Source organism: Gambusia affinis, linkage group LG12, assembly GCF_019740435.1.
Source record: "Gambusia affinis linkage group LG12, SWU_Gaff_1.0, whole genome shotgun sequence".
Taxonomy (NCBI): Eukaryota; Metazoa; Chordata; class Actinopteri; order Cyprinodontiformes; family Poeciliidae; genus Gambusia; species Gambusia affinis.
Window position 1 is genome coordinate 3,964,010 of NC_057879.1, and position 17,014 is coordinate 3,981,023.

General features: G+C 39.2%; 1 protein-coding gene across 2 annotated transcripts in view; it reads right to left on the reverse strand.

Annotated features, from left to right (window-relative positions):
- Positions 1 to 1,784: 1,784 nt before the first annotated feature.
- The window catches only part of LOC122841019 (opsin-3-like), a 72,538-nt gene continuing 57,308 nt past the window's right edge, over positions 1,785 to 17,014 (reverse strand). The window contains exons 3-5 of one of the 2 annotated variants that reach the window (XM_044133921.1): positions 15,954 to 16,187; positions 13,506 to 13,547; positions 2,495 to 2,629 (exon numbers count right to left, since the gene is read on the reverse strand). In XM_044133921.1, the coding sequence (XP_043989856.1) occupies positions 13,524 to 13,547; positions 15,954 to 16,187 (258 nt within the window). In that variant the 3' untranslated portion in view covers positions 2,495 to 2,629; positions 13,506 to 13,523. Of the gene's footprint in view, positions 2,630 to 13,505; positions 13,548 to 15,953; positions 16,188 to 17,014 lie in introns of both variants that reach the window. The other variant, XM_044133920.1, reaches the window with a different exon arrangement.

The window sequence follows — 17,014 nt, forward strand, 5'->3', positions numbered from 1 at the left end:
ACAAAATCTAGTTGAAAATGCCATAAGCATAAAACATAAGCATACATATATGCACATTTAAAATATGCATTTTTACAAATTCATGCAGTGTACTTCAAAGCAATTATCCAAAGTATAATTGTAGTAATGTTATATTATTTTATAAAGTGTAACATAATACATTTTAAAACAACTTAGAAGCATGTCTCTAAAATTGTATTTATTTTACATTTTGATAATAATCTTAAAAAGTTCATCCAATCGCCACCTGGGAAACTTCATGGAAGTGTGAAAACTGTTCATAATTTTGTCTACATTATTCAATAAAACTTTAAAAAGAAAAAAGAAAAAAAAAAGAAAGTAACCCCCAGAGCATAATGCTGCCTCCACCATGTTATCCTGCAGGGGTATCCAGTTCTTTTGGTGATGTTTAGTGTCATTTTTGTCTCAAACACATCATAGCCAGATTTGATGTTTTGCGTCACCAAAACACCGTAAAACATCGTAAAGAGTGTTTCCACCAGGTGTCCACCTGCACATCTGGTGGATTTAATCCAGATGTGCAGGTGGAAAGGCTTCTACTGCTTAGTCTAAACCTGTGGACAATACAAGAGATCACACAAGACCAAGGGTCTGTGTTAGAAATTGTTTTGTATCTTTTTCCTGACTGATACCTTTGCACAGTATGATTCTTTTAATCCTCTGTAACTTGATGAGGTAAATCTAAGACACACACACACACAACTTTTTTGTTGTTTCAGTTTCACCAAGCGGGATGAATGTTATGATAACTGTGGGAATAATATTATTATTAATAAACAGTTAACATAGGTTTTGTAGTATGAAGATAGTGATTTCTACCTGGGGTTTGTGGAACTGAAATGTTGTCATGCTGGATGATCCAATCCAAATCCATTGGAATTCAAAATGTATCACTGTGATCTGCAGTAATACTGTATTTATCTGTAAAGTTTGCTCTCAAAAGTCCATTTACACTCATTCCTTTCCAGTATTCTTAATCACCCAAGACTTCAATTAGTCAAGTGAACAAATAGTTCAGACAGCAGATATGTTTACATACCATTGTGTGATTAAATATGTAACAATGTAATTACCTATTCTGTTGAAATCAACAAGTTAAAGTCCATCCATGAATCGAGATCAGGGACACGCTGGACTGCGGTCCAAATCCGGACCCAGACGGGGTTTATGCCGGATCGCAAAGCATTTTTCTAATTGACTGAATAATTAGATTTAGACATTTTGTTCTTGCCGAGAGTGGTGTCCAATTTTTGAACAGGCACGACGGGCAGCTGTGCAGTCTGGTGGTCCTATAAAGTAAGTTGCTAAGTTGCAAGCGACTTACTGCTTTACCCTCACACACCGGTAGCTGGCGAAATAAAGCCTCTGTGGTGCACAGATGAGGAAGTAGAAGAAGAAGTCCGACAGCGGGGGGAAATGTCCCGTCAGACCGACAGTGCCCGAAACGACAGAAACCCAATCCAACCTTGTAATAGTACACACGGGGTCAGTGTTGTGTCGTACAATATTTCATGGTGTTTGTAGGAATGGACTACCTTTTATTTTGGCTCCAGTTCTCTCCTGTTTATCTGAGATTAGATCACATGATTCATTTAAACAGTTTGAGAGTATAATAAATTGTTTTGCTAATCCTAACCCTTATTTATTTAATTTTTTAAAAAGCAAGCTTGGGGATAGATTTCTACGTGAAGCTATTAAGATTCTTCTTGTCATTCTACCATTCCTCCTAGTAACAGTGTCCATACACAGACGGTACTCAAAGCCAGGTTGCACCGGAGGAACTTTAATGTTAGCATGCTACATCAGCAGTGCTACATATAGAGTAAGTCCCTATTTAGAATCAGGTTGTTTGATGCAGGTTGAAGTCCTTCTGCGAAATTGCAGCAAGATAAAAGCTTTAAAAAATTAAAGGTCTAAAATAATTTGTACAGTATTTTTCTTGTGCTCAAACATTTTGTGAAAACTTTACCTCTGAGTAACAAAACTTTAAAATACTTTGAGTCATTCGAAAAATATACCTCAGTCAATGTTCAGCTTCAAAACACATAAGGCCCTTTGAATGATCCAGATAATTCTCCTTTTTTCTTGTATGCTTATTTGAAAGAGAAGTTTAAAAGTCAAGTGCTCTGCAGATTAACAAAGGCCTCAAAGGTTCTGTGTGTTCACTGCAGTGGGTTTTTGCTCACATTATCCAGAGGCATTTCACGGTTTCCCTTGGTTACCAGTCTACCACCAGGCAGGCCGAGGCAGAGATGATGTTCACAGCCCTACAACATTGTTAATGATTTCCAGGACAGGGATTTGACGTTTTCACGGCAATAGCCAAGTGTCAGCCCTCAGAGTGGGCCACCAGTGAAACCACAACCACAGGTTGGTTGTAAGACAACGGGGCTTTGGTGAGGTCAATGGTCGGTTCACAGGACGGGTCCAGCTGGGGTACAGTGGCCGCCGGTTGGCCCAGAGAGGCGACCATAAACAACAAGTCGTTGGTCCGGCGGGGGCCGGTCACTCCCTTCACAGCTTTGGTTGCGGCCTTGGAAGAGCTCTTAATGCTGGAGCCTCTGCGAGGAGCTTCACAGTGCAGCAGGGCTTGGAAACATCTGTAAAACTGGGGCAAGCACACAAACACAGAGTCAGAACAGAAACTAAAGCATCTCCAATTTAAGCTGCCTTTCCACTGGCCATGTAATTACGCAATTTGACGTTTCGAAAATTAATTCTCTTGAGCCTCTTGCGGTTTTAGTTTGACGCTCAGGAAGAGTGCAGCAAATGTCACGATTGGCCAGTGGGGCCTTTGTTGTCCAATCAGACCGTCTGTTTCCACACACAAAAAAAGAAAAACTCATAAAAGCGCACATGGGGACAGTGCGACCCAGTCAGACCGCGCACATAGGAAAAACACTTGTGGGGTCCTAATGACCCCATCTCCTAACGCTGCGGGAGTGTTACTGGAAACACTGCAATTTAGTTTTTTCTCGATAAAACATTTTGCCATTTTCTTTGGCCATATCGAAATTTGATTAGTTCGCAAAACCACGATGGAAACACTTTTTCCCCCCAGCACATGGGTCATGTGATCAACTACTACTGATGCAAACAACAGGAAGTGGTAGGAGGATGACCTGTTGCATGAAACTTATTCACGTGTGATTTAAACTGCATTTCTTATTCATTGGAAAGACCGCGATTGCGAAATTTTTTTGTGACATTAGTGGAACGCTGACAAGAGTTTTGCACGTTTGAAACGGAAACACAGCTTTTGTCTCAACACACCGAATGCAGTAAAACATTTAGCCCTGATTTGTCCAAAGTAAGTTTCTACAAAAAGAATGTTCAGTTGCATTTTCTGCACACCTCATTGTTCACCCTTTGGGCAAAATGCAACTAATTACGTCCGACCTCAGCCGTTTGCTTTCTCCCCGTGTTCTGCACACTTCATTATAAACTTGTTCACTGGGATAATTGTGTCGCCTGCTTTGTGTTGCGGAACAATACACCAATGGAAACAAATTATTTGCTCCCAAATGAATCAGGTAATGACATTCACAATGAGAAAAGTCAGTGTGCAAAGTGTATGCTTTATTATTAGAGTGTGGTTGAAAAGAGAAACGCCGTGTTCTCTCCTTTTCATGACACCTCCAGCAGCAGATTGCTGATGTACGTTCAGCATTTTCAGTGGGTGTTCAGATCCATTACAAAGGCTTTTTGATGAGAGGTGTAAGTTTTACACCTTGTTTGAAAACCTTTCCTTAAAAGAAATGAGCAAAAAAAGCTACTGAATGTTAAACAGAAAATAGTATGAGTTTTTGTTAAATGTTACGGATTCTTATCATAAGACAAATGTTAGCAAATGTCACATCAAATATGACTTATGCAAACGTCTAACATATACAGAGATCTTCGTAAATATTTTTGATTACTAACCGAAACTGAAAGTGAAACTTAAGCCATGATTAATACTTATTAGGCCACCTTGGTCAGTTTGAGCCTTTAATATGAGGAAAAAACAAACAAACTGTGATGTCATTGAGATATTTTGTTTACAGGAACTCTGTAAACTCCACCACTGAACTTCAGTAAATCCAGACTTTTCACAATAAAAACTGACTATAAAAAGAAAAAAAGGCAACATATTTTGATGTATGTGCGGAATAAACATTTTATGCATGATCCAGCTACTGAATTTCTAAACAGATTGCTTTTTTTTTTATAACATTTTTTTTCTTTACATATTTGTTAATACTACAACAAACAAAGCTTGATCTCCTCCGTCTCCTCTTATTGTTGTCAATCAATCCTGCGTATGAGCTGCTAAATGTGCTAATGGCAAAAATAAAACAACTGACCACTACAGAAAAACCATTTACAAGCCGTCATCAGTGCCCATGCTAAATAGCCTTATGATTGACATCGCTAAGACCCGCCCCCTGGCTCTGATTGGTTGTTTTCTGTTAGCACCAAGAGGAGGCAGAAAAGATTTTTTTTTTTCTTTTAACAGACATTTTGTTTCATACAACACTGTTAAGACATAGTGACAGTTTTGACAAATATGTAAAAAAAAAAAAAAAAAAGTATTTTTTTGATAAAAGTTACACAGGCCAGCTACAAAGCTACAGTAGCAAACGCCGAAACAATATGCAGTGTGTGTATTATCAATCTGAATGTGTGTGTGTAATCTTTGTACACACTGAAACTATTTTTGCCACATTAAACAGAAAGAGGACACATTGAAAGTCCTTCATTTCCAACCTTCACTGTTAACAAAAACAAGATTTATATATTTATTTTTTTTAACCAGGTGGGTCTCTCTGAGAGCGCTGGCCTCTTTTTCTGGTTTCCAGGAGTTTCACACCTGGAAGTTGTCAGAGATGACCCAGACCAAAAGAAGCAGACAGAGGAGGGAGAGAAATGATATTAATAAGTAATTATGTATGGATCGCTTTTAAATATAGTCACAGCCTGCTCTGTTGGCCTCTGGGCTCCTCTGGGGACACAACTTAAAGTTAAGGGACCTCATTTTCGCTGGCTTTTTCCCTCCAAACTTTCATGAATCATACTCGTATTTGTGGCCCAGAAACGCAGCGGGGACGCCGCTAACATCCGCGCTACCAGCAACCCCAGAAGACCGTGTGACACAGGTTAGGCAAATTTAACCGGCAGTAAGCCCGGGGCATTCAGACTTCTGTCTCACATATTTGTGGAAGATTCATCTAGGTCAGCAGCTCAGAAACTGAATATGGATTCCTCTCAGGGATCAGAGCGGACGTCTAAAGGAAGAAAAACGATGCGTTACGGCCGACATGAGGGAGATGAATTCAAAACTGGGAAAAATAAACAAACGCTGCCACCATCCTGGTGTGAAGCGGCAGCTGCGTTCGTGGCGCTTCGTGCTGCTGTGGAAAAACACGAGAGCTCTTCAGAGATGAGAGGTTGAGAGTCGCGGGGCCCGCGACTGCAGCGCCAAAGAGGCTAAATACAACGAGGAGAGCCGGCAAAGCGCGGCGCTCTGGTTAGATAACAGCTGCATGGGAAATGTGTGAAAGGTCTGTTACAACGGATTGACGTGTGGTCTGATTTATGAGAAAATAGACTGAACTTATAGTGTTTTGTGGGGGAAAGAAAAAATAAATGAAAAATTTAACAAAACCCCTGGAAGCTTTTGGGATGGTGAACTATATATATATATATATATATATATATATATATATATATATATATATATATATATATATATATATATATATATATATATATATATATATATATATATATATATATATATATATATATATATATATATATATATATATATATATATATATATATATATATATATATATTTATATATATATATATATATATATATATATATATATATATATATATATGTATATATATATATATATATATATATATATATATATATATATATATATATATATATATATATATGTATATATATATATATATATATATGTCAGTTAGCATCATTACTGTATCATATCGGCTGATATCGGTGTCAGTATCAACATCAGATATCGGTATTGGTATCAGAAGTGAAATAAGTGGATTGGTGAGTTGCTACTTTTAACAAATTCAACCATTTAAATCCCAAATTTTTCCTTACAAAAAAAGGGGTTTTCCTCCAAAAGAACTTTAAAGTTTTCCCTTAAAAAACTTGGGATTTTTTTAGGAAACGCTAGCTACTTTAAGCTAGCTTTCAAAACTACCAAAAATTCAGCTCTGAACTGTATTAACCGGGACAGGAAACGTTCAAGACAGACAAGGACGGCAAAAACATGCAAACACCTTATAAACAGCTTATATCGCAACACATTCAAGCTCTCGGATTTGAAGTTGTGATTTCATGCAGATTTTCCTGTTCTACAACAACCCCCCCAGCATAAAACAGAGCCCTGGTGTTCCCCCGGGCCATAATGATGGACAGATAGGAAGATTATAAATAAGTGAGGGCCACTGCGACAGGTTGAAAGCATAACAATGCTTTCCCACGTTTAAATTCTTGGCACATCTGTGACAAACCTTCTCAGCACACGGTCAAGGCTGAAGCACGCCTCGCACAATTTGTCCGCTCCTCCTGCCAAGATCCCGTAGGTGGATAAGGAACCGCTCTCAAGTAAACGTAGTATACTTAGTATACTTTCAGAGATTCACGTATACTCATAGTCTACTACATTTTCTCGCGGGCGCTATGTGTGGTGTAGTACTGAGAAAAGTCAAAAAATGTGTAATATTTCTAAAGCGTCATAGTGAGAGTAGAAACCAGATATTAAGCCCTTTTTCCCCCAACATTACATAGGTTTAAACTTTTCCTGGTTAAGGTCAGTCAATACCACCAAAACCGTTTCTATTTTTGGTTCACCAGAGTAAGACATTTTCTAAGAAAATTTCATCTTTTTCAAACTAAAGTTTCACATTCGGTAAGATTGCTACGACACCGAAAGGTCTGGGAAAGCTCAGACGATTATTTTATGTTTCTGTCAGCTTCTGTTGTACATTACTACATCTTACTTAGATGTAATTCCAGCAGGAATCTTGTAGATACCCAAAATATCTCGGCTAAGTCTTGCAATCTGAAGAACACGTCAACTAAATTCAATTTCCAGCAGGTTCTAACTATTTAGAGTGGCTGTAGATGCAATCTTCAGCCACTTTCCACCCGGCCAGAACTGTGCGCCTTGCTAACAGAGAGCAAAACGACAACACCTGTCTTTTAGAGGCTGGTAAAGAATTTTTTCATACATGGTGGAGACCTTTTAATCTACCCCACCCAGCTCCTTCAGACTAGCCAGCAGAAATGAGCAAATACCTGGTGGAACTGAGCTCGTTATCGGAGCTACTTCTCAGTGAAACGCTGGTAAAAACTTTGTTAATAGAGGAGCCATGTTGTGATGACTTCCTGGAGGCGGAGCAGGAGTTTTAAAGAGCCGGAGAAGTCAAAATTCTGTTAAGTTACCTTTAATGCATACAACAATTCTGCGACAGACTGGCGACCTGAACCCCGCCTCTCGCCCGGAACGTTAGCTGGGGATAGGCACCAGCAACCCTCCTGAACCCATTAGGGACAAAGGGTGTAAAGAAAATGGATGGATGGATACAACAATTCTATAACAAATAAAGGTAACAGTTACTTGATTGTGCCATAAAGTGGCACAACATGCCCGGAAAATACGTACTAGATTGTTTCTACACACGTAACACACAGAAACACCATATAAAATATGTGACTGAATCAAGAGTAATAAGCATGTAAAGTTTTACATGTTTACAACCTCTGTGCTGCTGCCACAAACTTATCTTAGGAATACATTAACTCATTGCCTTATTGAGAATTAGGAGCTGTTTGACGCAACACCGAGCTTCTCCGGCATTCTGCTTTCTGTTGAGCGTGTTCTGTGTGGGAAGGGATGCACAGTGGGACAGAAAGCAAGAAGTGCCCCAGGATCTAACAAAAACATCTCCTCACACTGTCTGCACAAGCAACACATTCCTCCCCGGCGCCCGGCGGCACACAACCTGTAGGTCATCCAAAAAGGGAAGCTGGCGAGAGGAGGTGTAGGGAAAACGAGATGATCGGCACCCACTTGTGCCACAATACGGGCAGGTGGGAAGGATGGAGGGAAGTGTGATGGAGATGACAGGTAAATGGTGGAGGAGGAAGTTAGTTGAGAGGCATTTGTTTGGAGGCGGTGGACACGAAGGTGAAGGCTTCGACAGATGATGTCAGGGAGACGGATGAAAGAGGTGGACTGACAGGAAGTGTTGGACAGAGGGGTTTGTACTGGAGACAACACACAAGGAAAGGTTGCATCTGAGATTATCCGCATGCAGTTTGTTCATACTGTGTTCTCTAGGATCATAGCTTACTGCAGTGCAGCTAGAGAAAGAGTTCAACAAGGTTAAAATGTCACAAATCCCCTCTCACGGCTTGCCATGAAGAATGAAGAGTGTTGTTCTATTATCTAATTTATTATATACAGGTACGCCTTAAACTTTTCACTACATTCCAACGAATGAAAGCTGATTTATTTCAGTAATTCAACATATTTGAAGTGTTTCCAGATTAAGGAATTCAACAAGAAATGAATTATGATACCGTTCAGTCAACCTAATGAAATGTCCGCCACTCAGGACGTTCTGTCCTGAGTTACTGCCGGTGTTGGAAGTGATCAGCGTTCGGGTCTACCGAGGCGTTGAGGATGTTTCAGTAGTTCCTTTCAGCTGCTGAAACTGAATTGTTGTTCTGCTGTCTCTTAACTTTCTCGTGGCAGCACTCCTGTAGGATGAGAATCTGTCCAGTTTCCTGGCCATTAAAGCAGGCATTAATGCTTTTTGCTAGAAGATAAGATGGCTTCCCAAATCAATTACCAATGAAGATGCAAAACTCACTCTTTTCTGAAAGGAGGACTTTAAACCACAGAGGAACATTCTAGTAGTTTTTCTCCTTAGTCCAGGTTAGATGCTTTTACAGTTTGAACAAGACTAACTTAGCAGAAGAAATGCAGAAGTTGTTCTGGTTTTTTCTCTCCCCTCTGCTAAAAAAAAAATGAAGATATTATTTGTCAGTCTGAGACCTCTTCTCGTCGGCTCAATCTTTTTCCTACAATCCTTGTCAAAACCTGTCCCTTCTCTTCTCCTCTCTGTCTGCTGAAATCGTCCCTGCAGCATTTCAATCCGCCGCCATCACTCCCACTAGCAGGAAACTGGATCTCGACCCTTCGAACTTCAATACTCTTCATCCTATATCAGATCTACCCGCCGTTTCCAAAGTTCTCAAAAAAAGTTAATCACTTGAATTTAAAACCTATCAAATGAAATGAAGATGCATTGTGATGCAAATGCCTCTCAACTAACTTCCTCCTCCACCATTTACCTGTCGTCTCCATCACACTTCCCTCCATCCTTCCCACCTGCCCGTATTGTGGCACAAGTGGGTGCCGATCATCTCGTTTTAATCTGACTTTCAACTCCTTTATTGTACCGAAATACATGATAAAAATGACAAAAGACCTTCTTGCTTCTGTTTGCTCATCCATTCTTGTCTGTCTTGATCTGATTGAGGCCTTCGACACCTTCACTCATCCATCCTAGATTCTTCAGTAAACTTTAACTCACTTTACTGTTATTCTAGTTCCTTGTGCATATTTTTCTACTTTTTCCTTCCACTCCATTTTCTCTCAATACCTTTTGATTCAGCATTAAGTGCTTTACCTTCAGTAGAAGTGACCAATTGAAGCTGTCCAGTCAGCCTTTGTTTCCATGACTTGTACTTTTACGGCTTAAAATTTAACTTTTGAATTTTCTGACAAACTGAATTGACAGAACCATATGTGAATTATCTACTGACTCACTGAGGTGAACTTGTGTTAGCTGGGAGCAGAAATGATTCTACAAGTTTCTTCATTAAGTTTGTCGCAGCTGACAGAAACGACAGAAAGACACCATGATGGGAAGAACTTTAACTTTCTTTAACAGGTGTCAGCAGATGACCCAAAACCTTACCTGAAAATTGTTTTGACTTAATCTGTTTCTGTAAACTCCCCAGTGTTGTTGCGGCAAAGCCCGCCGTCCACCGAGTGCAACGGGGAAAATGAATAGATCCGACAGCTCCGGCACACTGGAACGGGTGAAAAGAATGAATCATCTGACTTCCTCTTGGGATTTCCGGGCACTCTACTCTCGGCTCCGAACGTTACTGCCCAGCCGACGGCCAAAAATAAGGCATTTTCTCTGACTGAAACAATCCTGGAGTTTTATATTTTCCAGAATCTTCAAAGTTTTGCTATGCAAACAGAAGATTTGCTTCAATGCTTCCAAGCATATTGATTGGATCCATCCAACTTTATCTGCTTAGCAAGGTCATTTATGTCGTTTTTTTTTTTTTTGTCTGAGTGCACCAATTCTTTTTTGAGAACCAAAAAAAATTGAGTCTTTCAAGTTAAACTTGCTTTTTTTTTTTTTACAATAAAAAAAATAAAAAAAATCTTCAAGTTTTACTTTTTAATTTTCCATTACTGGTTTGTGATGAGAATCCAGAAACCAAAATGTCCCCAAACTGTGAAAAAAAGGACCATCTGTGTGTTCCTCCACTTTGATTTAAGATCAATCAATTCCTCTTTCCAGCTGATGAAAATGTGAAAGAAAGATAGGATTAGGAATCACGTTTCTTTCCCGACTAGGAAAATAAATATATGATTACTGATATGCTTTGGTAAGATAAATCATAACATCTCCCGGACACAGCAGATGAGCCTCAGAAGCCTCAGGCGTCCTTTTAACTAATCATGAATGAGAATCTCTGGGTAGCAAGTTGTGGAGTTGAATATTTAAGCTGTAATAGGGAATCTGACAGAAAATGTCTAAATTCAAACCAAGAGCGCAGTGTCAAATTTTAAACACGGGACTAAAACTATTGAACAGTGTGATCATTTTAATTTATTAATGCCTTCTACAGAGCCTCCATAGAAAGTTTGGGGATTAACATCAGAACAAACTATGAATTGTTTTTTTTATTTTTTTTTACATCAACATTGTTGTTAGTTGTATTTATTGTATCCAAGGAAGCCGGTTGCCACGTGAGACATGCATGAAAGAGTCAATCTCAGCCATATTTTTGATGAGTGAATAAACATTATAACATGATATAAAAACTACAAAAATAAATAAATAAAAATTATTCTACCAAAGGGAATTCAAGTAAACGAGAGAAAGCCCAGACTGTGTTGTGAAGGTAGATTTAAATAGAGGAACAGCGCAGGAAGCTAAAGGCCAGGCTAGTAATTTCCTAGAAAAATCTTTTTCTCTATCAAATTCACATCTAGAGACCCCTTGTGGTCAGAGTCTACCCCCACTGTTATATAGCAAACACATATGTAGAGTGTGAAGGATAGACAGGCGTTGATAGGACTCAGACAAAAACACTTACACCTCTGTAACGGCACAGCTGACACTTAGTGGAGAAAAAGAGGATTCAGAGAAAACTTACCCTTCATCCCCAGGCCTCTTCGCCGCTGACTGCCGCTGACTGTGGATGGGGACAAATGCACACCAGCTGCTACTTGTATCTGTACAGCATTTTTAGTCTTCAACTCGCCTCAACTCACAGTTTCCATAGTAACGGGCTGGGAGGAATTGAAGACTGAAAATGACATACAGGACATTCGGTGTTTCCCCCGCTCGTCGCCGTCTCTTTCCAGCTGCTTCGAGTCTCTCTAAGATCAATCAGCAGGTCAACTGACAAGCTAATATTGTCATCGCAAAAGGAAACCAATACTGCCTTTTTTCCTTTTTCCAACTTTCCGTCTGTACAATAATAAAACTCTTGACTATAACTCTGAGCAGAAAGTTTACACTTCAAATGGCTTTGGAGATAAGATTTCCTTTTCCCGCACAGAGAACTGTACATTATTTTATTTTTTGGTACAGTATAAATCTCTCTGACAAGGTCTGAAGGGAATATTTTTCCAGGCCTTTTTGAGCTTCACTTGGAAGCGATAATAAAGATTGCGTTGAGGAAAATGTTTTATTCGTCTGCTCTGGCGGGACAATCTCAGTTATCTCCCATTATGTTTTCTCACCATGATGAACAATATCTCAGAAGGGGAAGAAAACATCTTTAATCATGTGTCTAAACGTATTGGTTGGCACAAAGGGATTTTCTTTACAGAGCAACTTGATAAGGAGGCGTGGAGAGCAAACAGAGCAGGAATTATGAGGAGAAAACTTTGGATAAAAAGGCACATTCTAAACCTTTCAAGAAGTCATTAAACAACTAAAAAAACAGGAAGCCATTAGCTGGTGAGTGTGATTCATTTGAGTTTGAATTTTTGCTGTGGTTTTATGCCATCAAGGCTGATAAATGTTGCTTCATAACTTCTTTTTTTTCCCCGTCTCACTGGCAGAAGTGGTGTTAAGACATCTGGGGCGACATAATCTCTAATTAAATGTGTGAAGTCCCTTAGCGAGTTATACTAGTCATCTGTTCTGACGGGATGAGAAAATCTACATTTAATTGTGTAACATAAATGGCTAAAATAAATAACTGCAAACTCTTTCCCTGGGATTTTTGATCAGTTCTCTGCACAGAAACAATACCTCCAATAACCCAGTTTATGTCGCAGCAGTCAAATGTCTGCATTTTTCTGCTGACATTCTGTTTTTGCCCCATAGAAAAAAGGAAAAGCGGACAATCTGTGAAGCTGTGAACACCCATTCAACCTTTTCACATTTTATCACATCACAACAAGAAACCTCAGTGCATTTTATTTAGATAGCGAGGAAAAAAACCAACAAGTTGTGCATCATTTTTAAAGCTGAGGAAAGTGACTTTTATAAAAAAATTGTGTTAAACCTGTCACCATCATGTGTTGGTACAATACTAGAGAGATAATCTGTGTTAACGTTGTTCTCCAACTATAATAAGGAACTCTTACACATAAACATGGCGCTGTTCAGTGTTTTTCAGGGGAAGTGTTAATCGGTCAATCGGTTTGCCAGCGTTTACTGCGTCTACCCGTCTTGTGGACGCACATTTTTTCTTTGTTTATAAAGTTTACCGTGCTCATTTCCGTGCGGACAGGGCTGAGGTGCTCACCTGTATGTGCCCCATCTATACTTTGTAGGCAACCTTTGGAAATCTAACTTACTCTGGACTGGACTGCATTTTTGCCTATATTTTGTCCGATGACTGAACACACTTGTTGTGTTTAGACCCAAGCTGTTAGCCTCCTGCAGCTTTAAGTTGCGTCCTTGTTCCAACACAGCTGATTTAAAGGGCTAAGCTACCTAATCAGCATGTCCTCAAGTTCTCTACCAGGCTGGTAATGAGACAATCGTTTCGGTGACATCTAAAATTTATAGGACACAAACCCGACTTTGAGCGCCACTGTCAAAACAGAATCCAGAGGGGGAAAAAACAACAACAAAATAAACAATAAGCCATACTAAATTGAAGATTACCCAACCTGACCAGAGTGTTGTCATTAGTCCTCTGCAGCATGTGGACTCTGCAACAAACAATTGTTGTAATTTAGCTTGTTAATCTAAATTTGAAAACTGCTACATTAACCAACACATGTAAATTTCTTAAAATTGATTGAATCCCACAAGATTCCCAGAACTCTCACGGTTCTGACCGTGTTCAACTATTCAGCAAACATTTCTACACCTACACAACACGTTAAGAGCTCTTCGCGTGAAGGATTTTTTTTTTTTTTACAAAAAGCCTTGAAATTGAAAACTTGTTCTGAAGTCCACTAAGAAAAAACATCCGGAATAGTTGAAATTACTGAGAGACCCTGGAGAACAGAAAAAAATTGATTAATTTGTCCTGTGAGCACAAAGGTGCCACATCAACAATTCTCAGTAATAATAATATATTTTCATGAAGGAACAAGACTGACAAATGAGACCTAATTAAAAGTAACTGGAGTCTTGCTTCAACAATTCCTGCTCACAGCTCCTTCTTTTTTCCTCCCTTTTTCACTGGGGCATCGCTGCAGGAGCATTCTTCTTAATAAGTCAACGAGGGTCAGTAAATCCGATTTATATTCATCAAATCTTCTCCTCAAAATAGATTAATCAAATTTTCAGTAAGGAGGTTCTTGGATCTGCCTCGGCCGTTGTTTTCTGACCTCCAGACTCCCTTCCTGGGAGTGAAATAAGTGAAATCCGGCAGAATTATGGAACAAAAACAGGCTTGTTTTCATTGCTCGCTGGGTCTAATTAAATAAAAAAAAAAGAAAAGAAAAAGAAAAAAAGCGTGTAAGAACTGCATAAAATTACGTGACATTGCTTGTATGGTCGGCTGTGATTGAATATTTCTATTCAAAGTCTTTGTGCTTCCCATTCGGTGTGTCCATACAGCTGGTTTCTGATCAGATGTGCCGCCGGAGGAAATATCTGATGTTGGAGTTCGTTTCCCAGCTGTTTCTGATGTTTTGGCTTTTCATCTCGTCACCCTGCGGCTCATCGGACATGAAACAATAAGCCAGGCCGAGACCGACTTGTTTACCAGAACCCAGGAATTTGTGTATTCAATTCAACTTTTAAAAAACTTTTCAACTTTTGACCTTTGACATGATTATGAACGTCAAACTTGAAACTTTTTATTTCCTGCACTAGCTTTTCAAGCTAATGTAATCCATATATATATATATATATATATATATATATATATATATATATATATATATATAAAACAAAAGGTATAGCATTGTTTCAGTTGTTTATCTCATAATAATGGTGTACTTTTCATATTTCTAAGTGATATTCACACTTCATTTCTCCCGATATTAATATCTATTGTAATTATTGCAATATATATTAATTACATTAATAAAAGTAAACATTATGAAAGTTGACGCATCTTCACATGATTATCTGTGGGTTTGCAAAGCTAATGCTGTTTTTGTCAAGGCATGAGAAAGTTTGGGAACCTCTGTGATATAGACGAATAATAGAAAGTTAACTTCCTATTTTAAGAGGACGTCTGACGAGATGAAGTGAGGCAGAGTGTGAATTTAACCGTCAACACTTTGGATAATGAATCCTTTCACGACACGGCGCACAGCCGGAATGTTCTGACGGGAGTTTCAAACCATGAATTTGGTGGAATGACAGGAAGGGCGTCCAGCAAAATGTATTAAGTAGATTTGTTCAAAGGGACATGGGATTTATGGAAATGGGAAGATTATTGTTTTATTAATAGGCAAGCACCGATCCACGTTTTTCACATCCGATACCGATACCAATATCGGAGGTTTAGTATTGGCCGATACCGATCCGATACAGAAAAACTGCAGAATCGACTGAAAATCTTTCTTTTTTTTGCCCCCCAACAAACGTAATGAATTACAAATTAATTAGATAACTGTACCAGAACGGCACACTTAAATGTACCAATAGCTTCACAAGTTTGGTCTAACATGTAAAAACAACTTAGTCAGTGCAATTAGGAGTAGAACAGCCAGTATAGAAGCACAGAATTAGACTGAATAAATCTGTCCCTTACAGATACATCATCACGATACCCAATCTAGACTTTTTTTTTCAGTATCCGATACAGATATAAATGATGGACATATATAGATTTTATTGCCATCATATTCCAAATTATTGGACTGGGATTCCTCAAGGTTGCGTTTTCAGCAAAACTTTTTTTAACCAAATAAGAAACAACAAAACACAAGCTTTTTATCTTATTTGCTCACATGGGAATGTAAATTGTTCAGTATGTACATTTGAAACAGTTCCTTACAAAAAACACAACGCAAACGTTAAATCAAAACACCTTGAAAACTTTAGAGAAACTCTTCTGTAAGAGTTTCAAACCAAGACTCAAAGCCAACAACAACTAAAAAACATCAAAACAGTGACCTCAGCTCGAATCCTCGCTCTCTGCCACTTCTCACCTGTTTATTCATGAAGACGTAGATGACCGGGTTGATGACGGTGCTCGTCTTGGCCAGGACCGATGGGATGATGCTCGCCTCGGGCGTGACCAGGCCGGGCGGCCCGAAGGTGGCCAACAGCGCCATGATCCCGTACGGCATCCAGCAGAGCAGGTAGCAGATCACCATGATCACCACCATGAGCAGGACGCGCTGCTCGCGCTTCCTGCTCAGCGACGCGTTGATCCCGCTCACCTGGCGGCACAAGAGAGGAGAGGAGAGGAGAGGAATCAGAGGATTAAGGACAGAAGAGACTCCCGAGGTGACGAGATCTGTTCTGACGTTTAGGTTTTTGATGGCTGGATCTCTGCTGCTTGTCAGAGCTGATGGAAGAAAGACAAAAGAGACAATCAGGAACTCTGACGTGAGAAGGAAGAGGACAAGAGGTTTGTGAGGTGGATAAAAAGAAAGAAAGAGGAGAATCCAGAGGAATGAGATGATGGCGAAAACTGAAGGATGGCTTGAGAGTTGGAGAAAATACTATTTACTCTTTTTATTCAAATGTGTCTGACAAAAATAAGATGCTTTCAGAGCTTAGCTAAAAATCAACACTTACTATATAGCAAAAACTGAGCAGCTTCCTTGTTTAGTTCAGTCGATATTGTAACTTGTTTTGTTTTTCCTGCTAGTCTTCCTGCTGCCAGCGTACAGAGTTGAATCAGAATCAAAAACAAAGCAAAAAAAGAATCAGAAGTTATACCGTGTTTGTGAGGAACAGACGTGTGAAACAAAGTTTTACTATTGGAAAAAAAAAAAAAACGAGCAAAAATGATTATCGAGTTGCAATTTAAACTGTCCTTGGAATTTCAGATTTGTGAAAACTGAGCGCAGTCCTTCGCCTCGTTTTAAAAAAGGTTGCCAACATTTCCAAATACTGAATGTTCCAGGCCAGACTGAATGTGAATTTAGCCTTCCTGTTTTCTGCCCGAGTCTTTCTCTCTGTCCTGATTCAATAAAGGAATCAGGGGTATGACTGCCGTCCTGTCTGTATACTGAAACAATTGAGTATGAAACAATGGAAA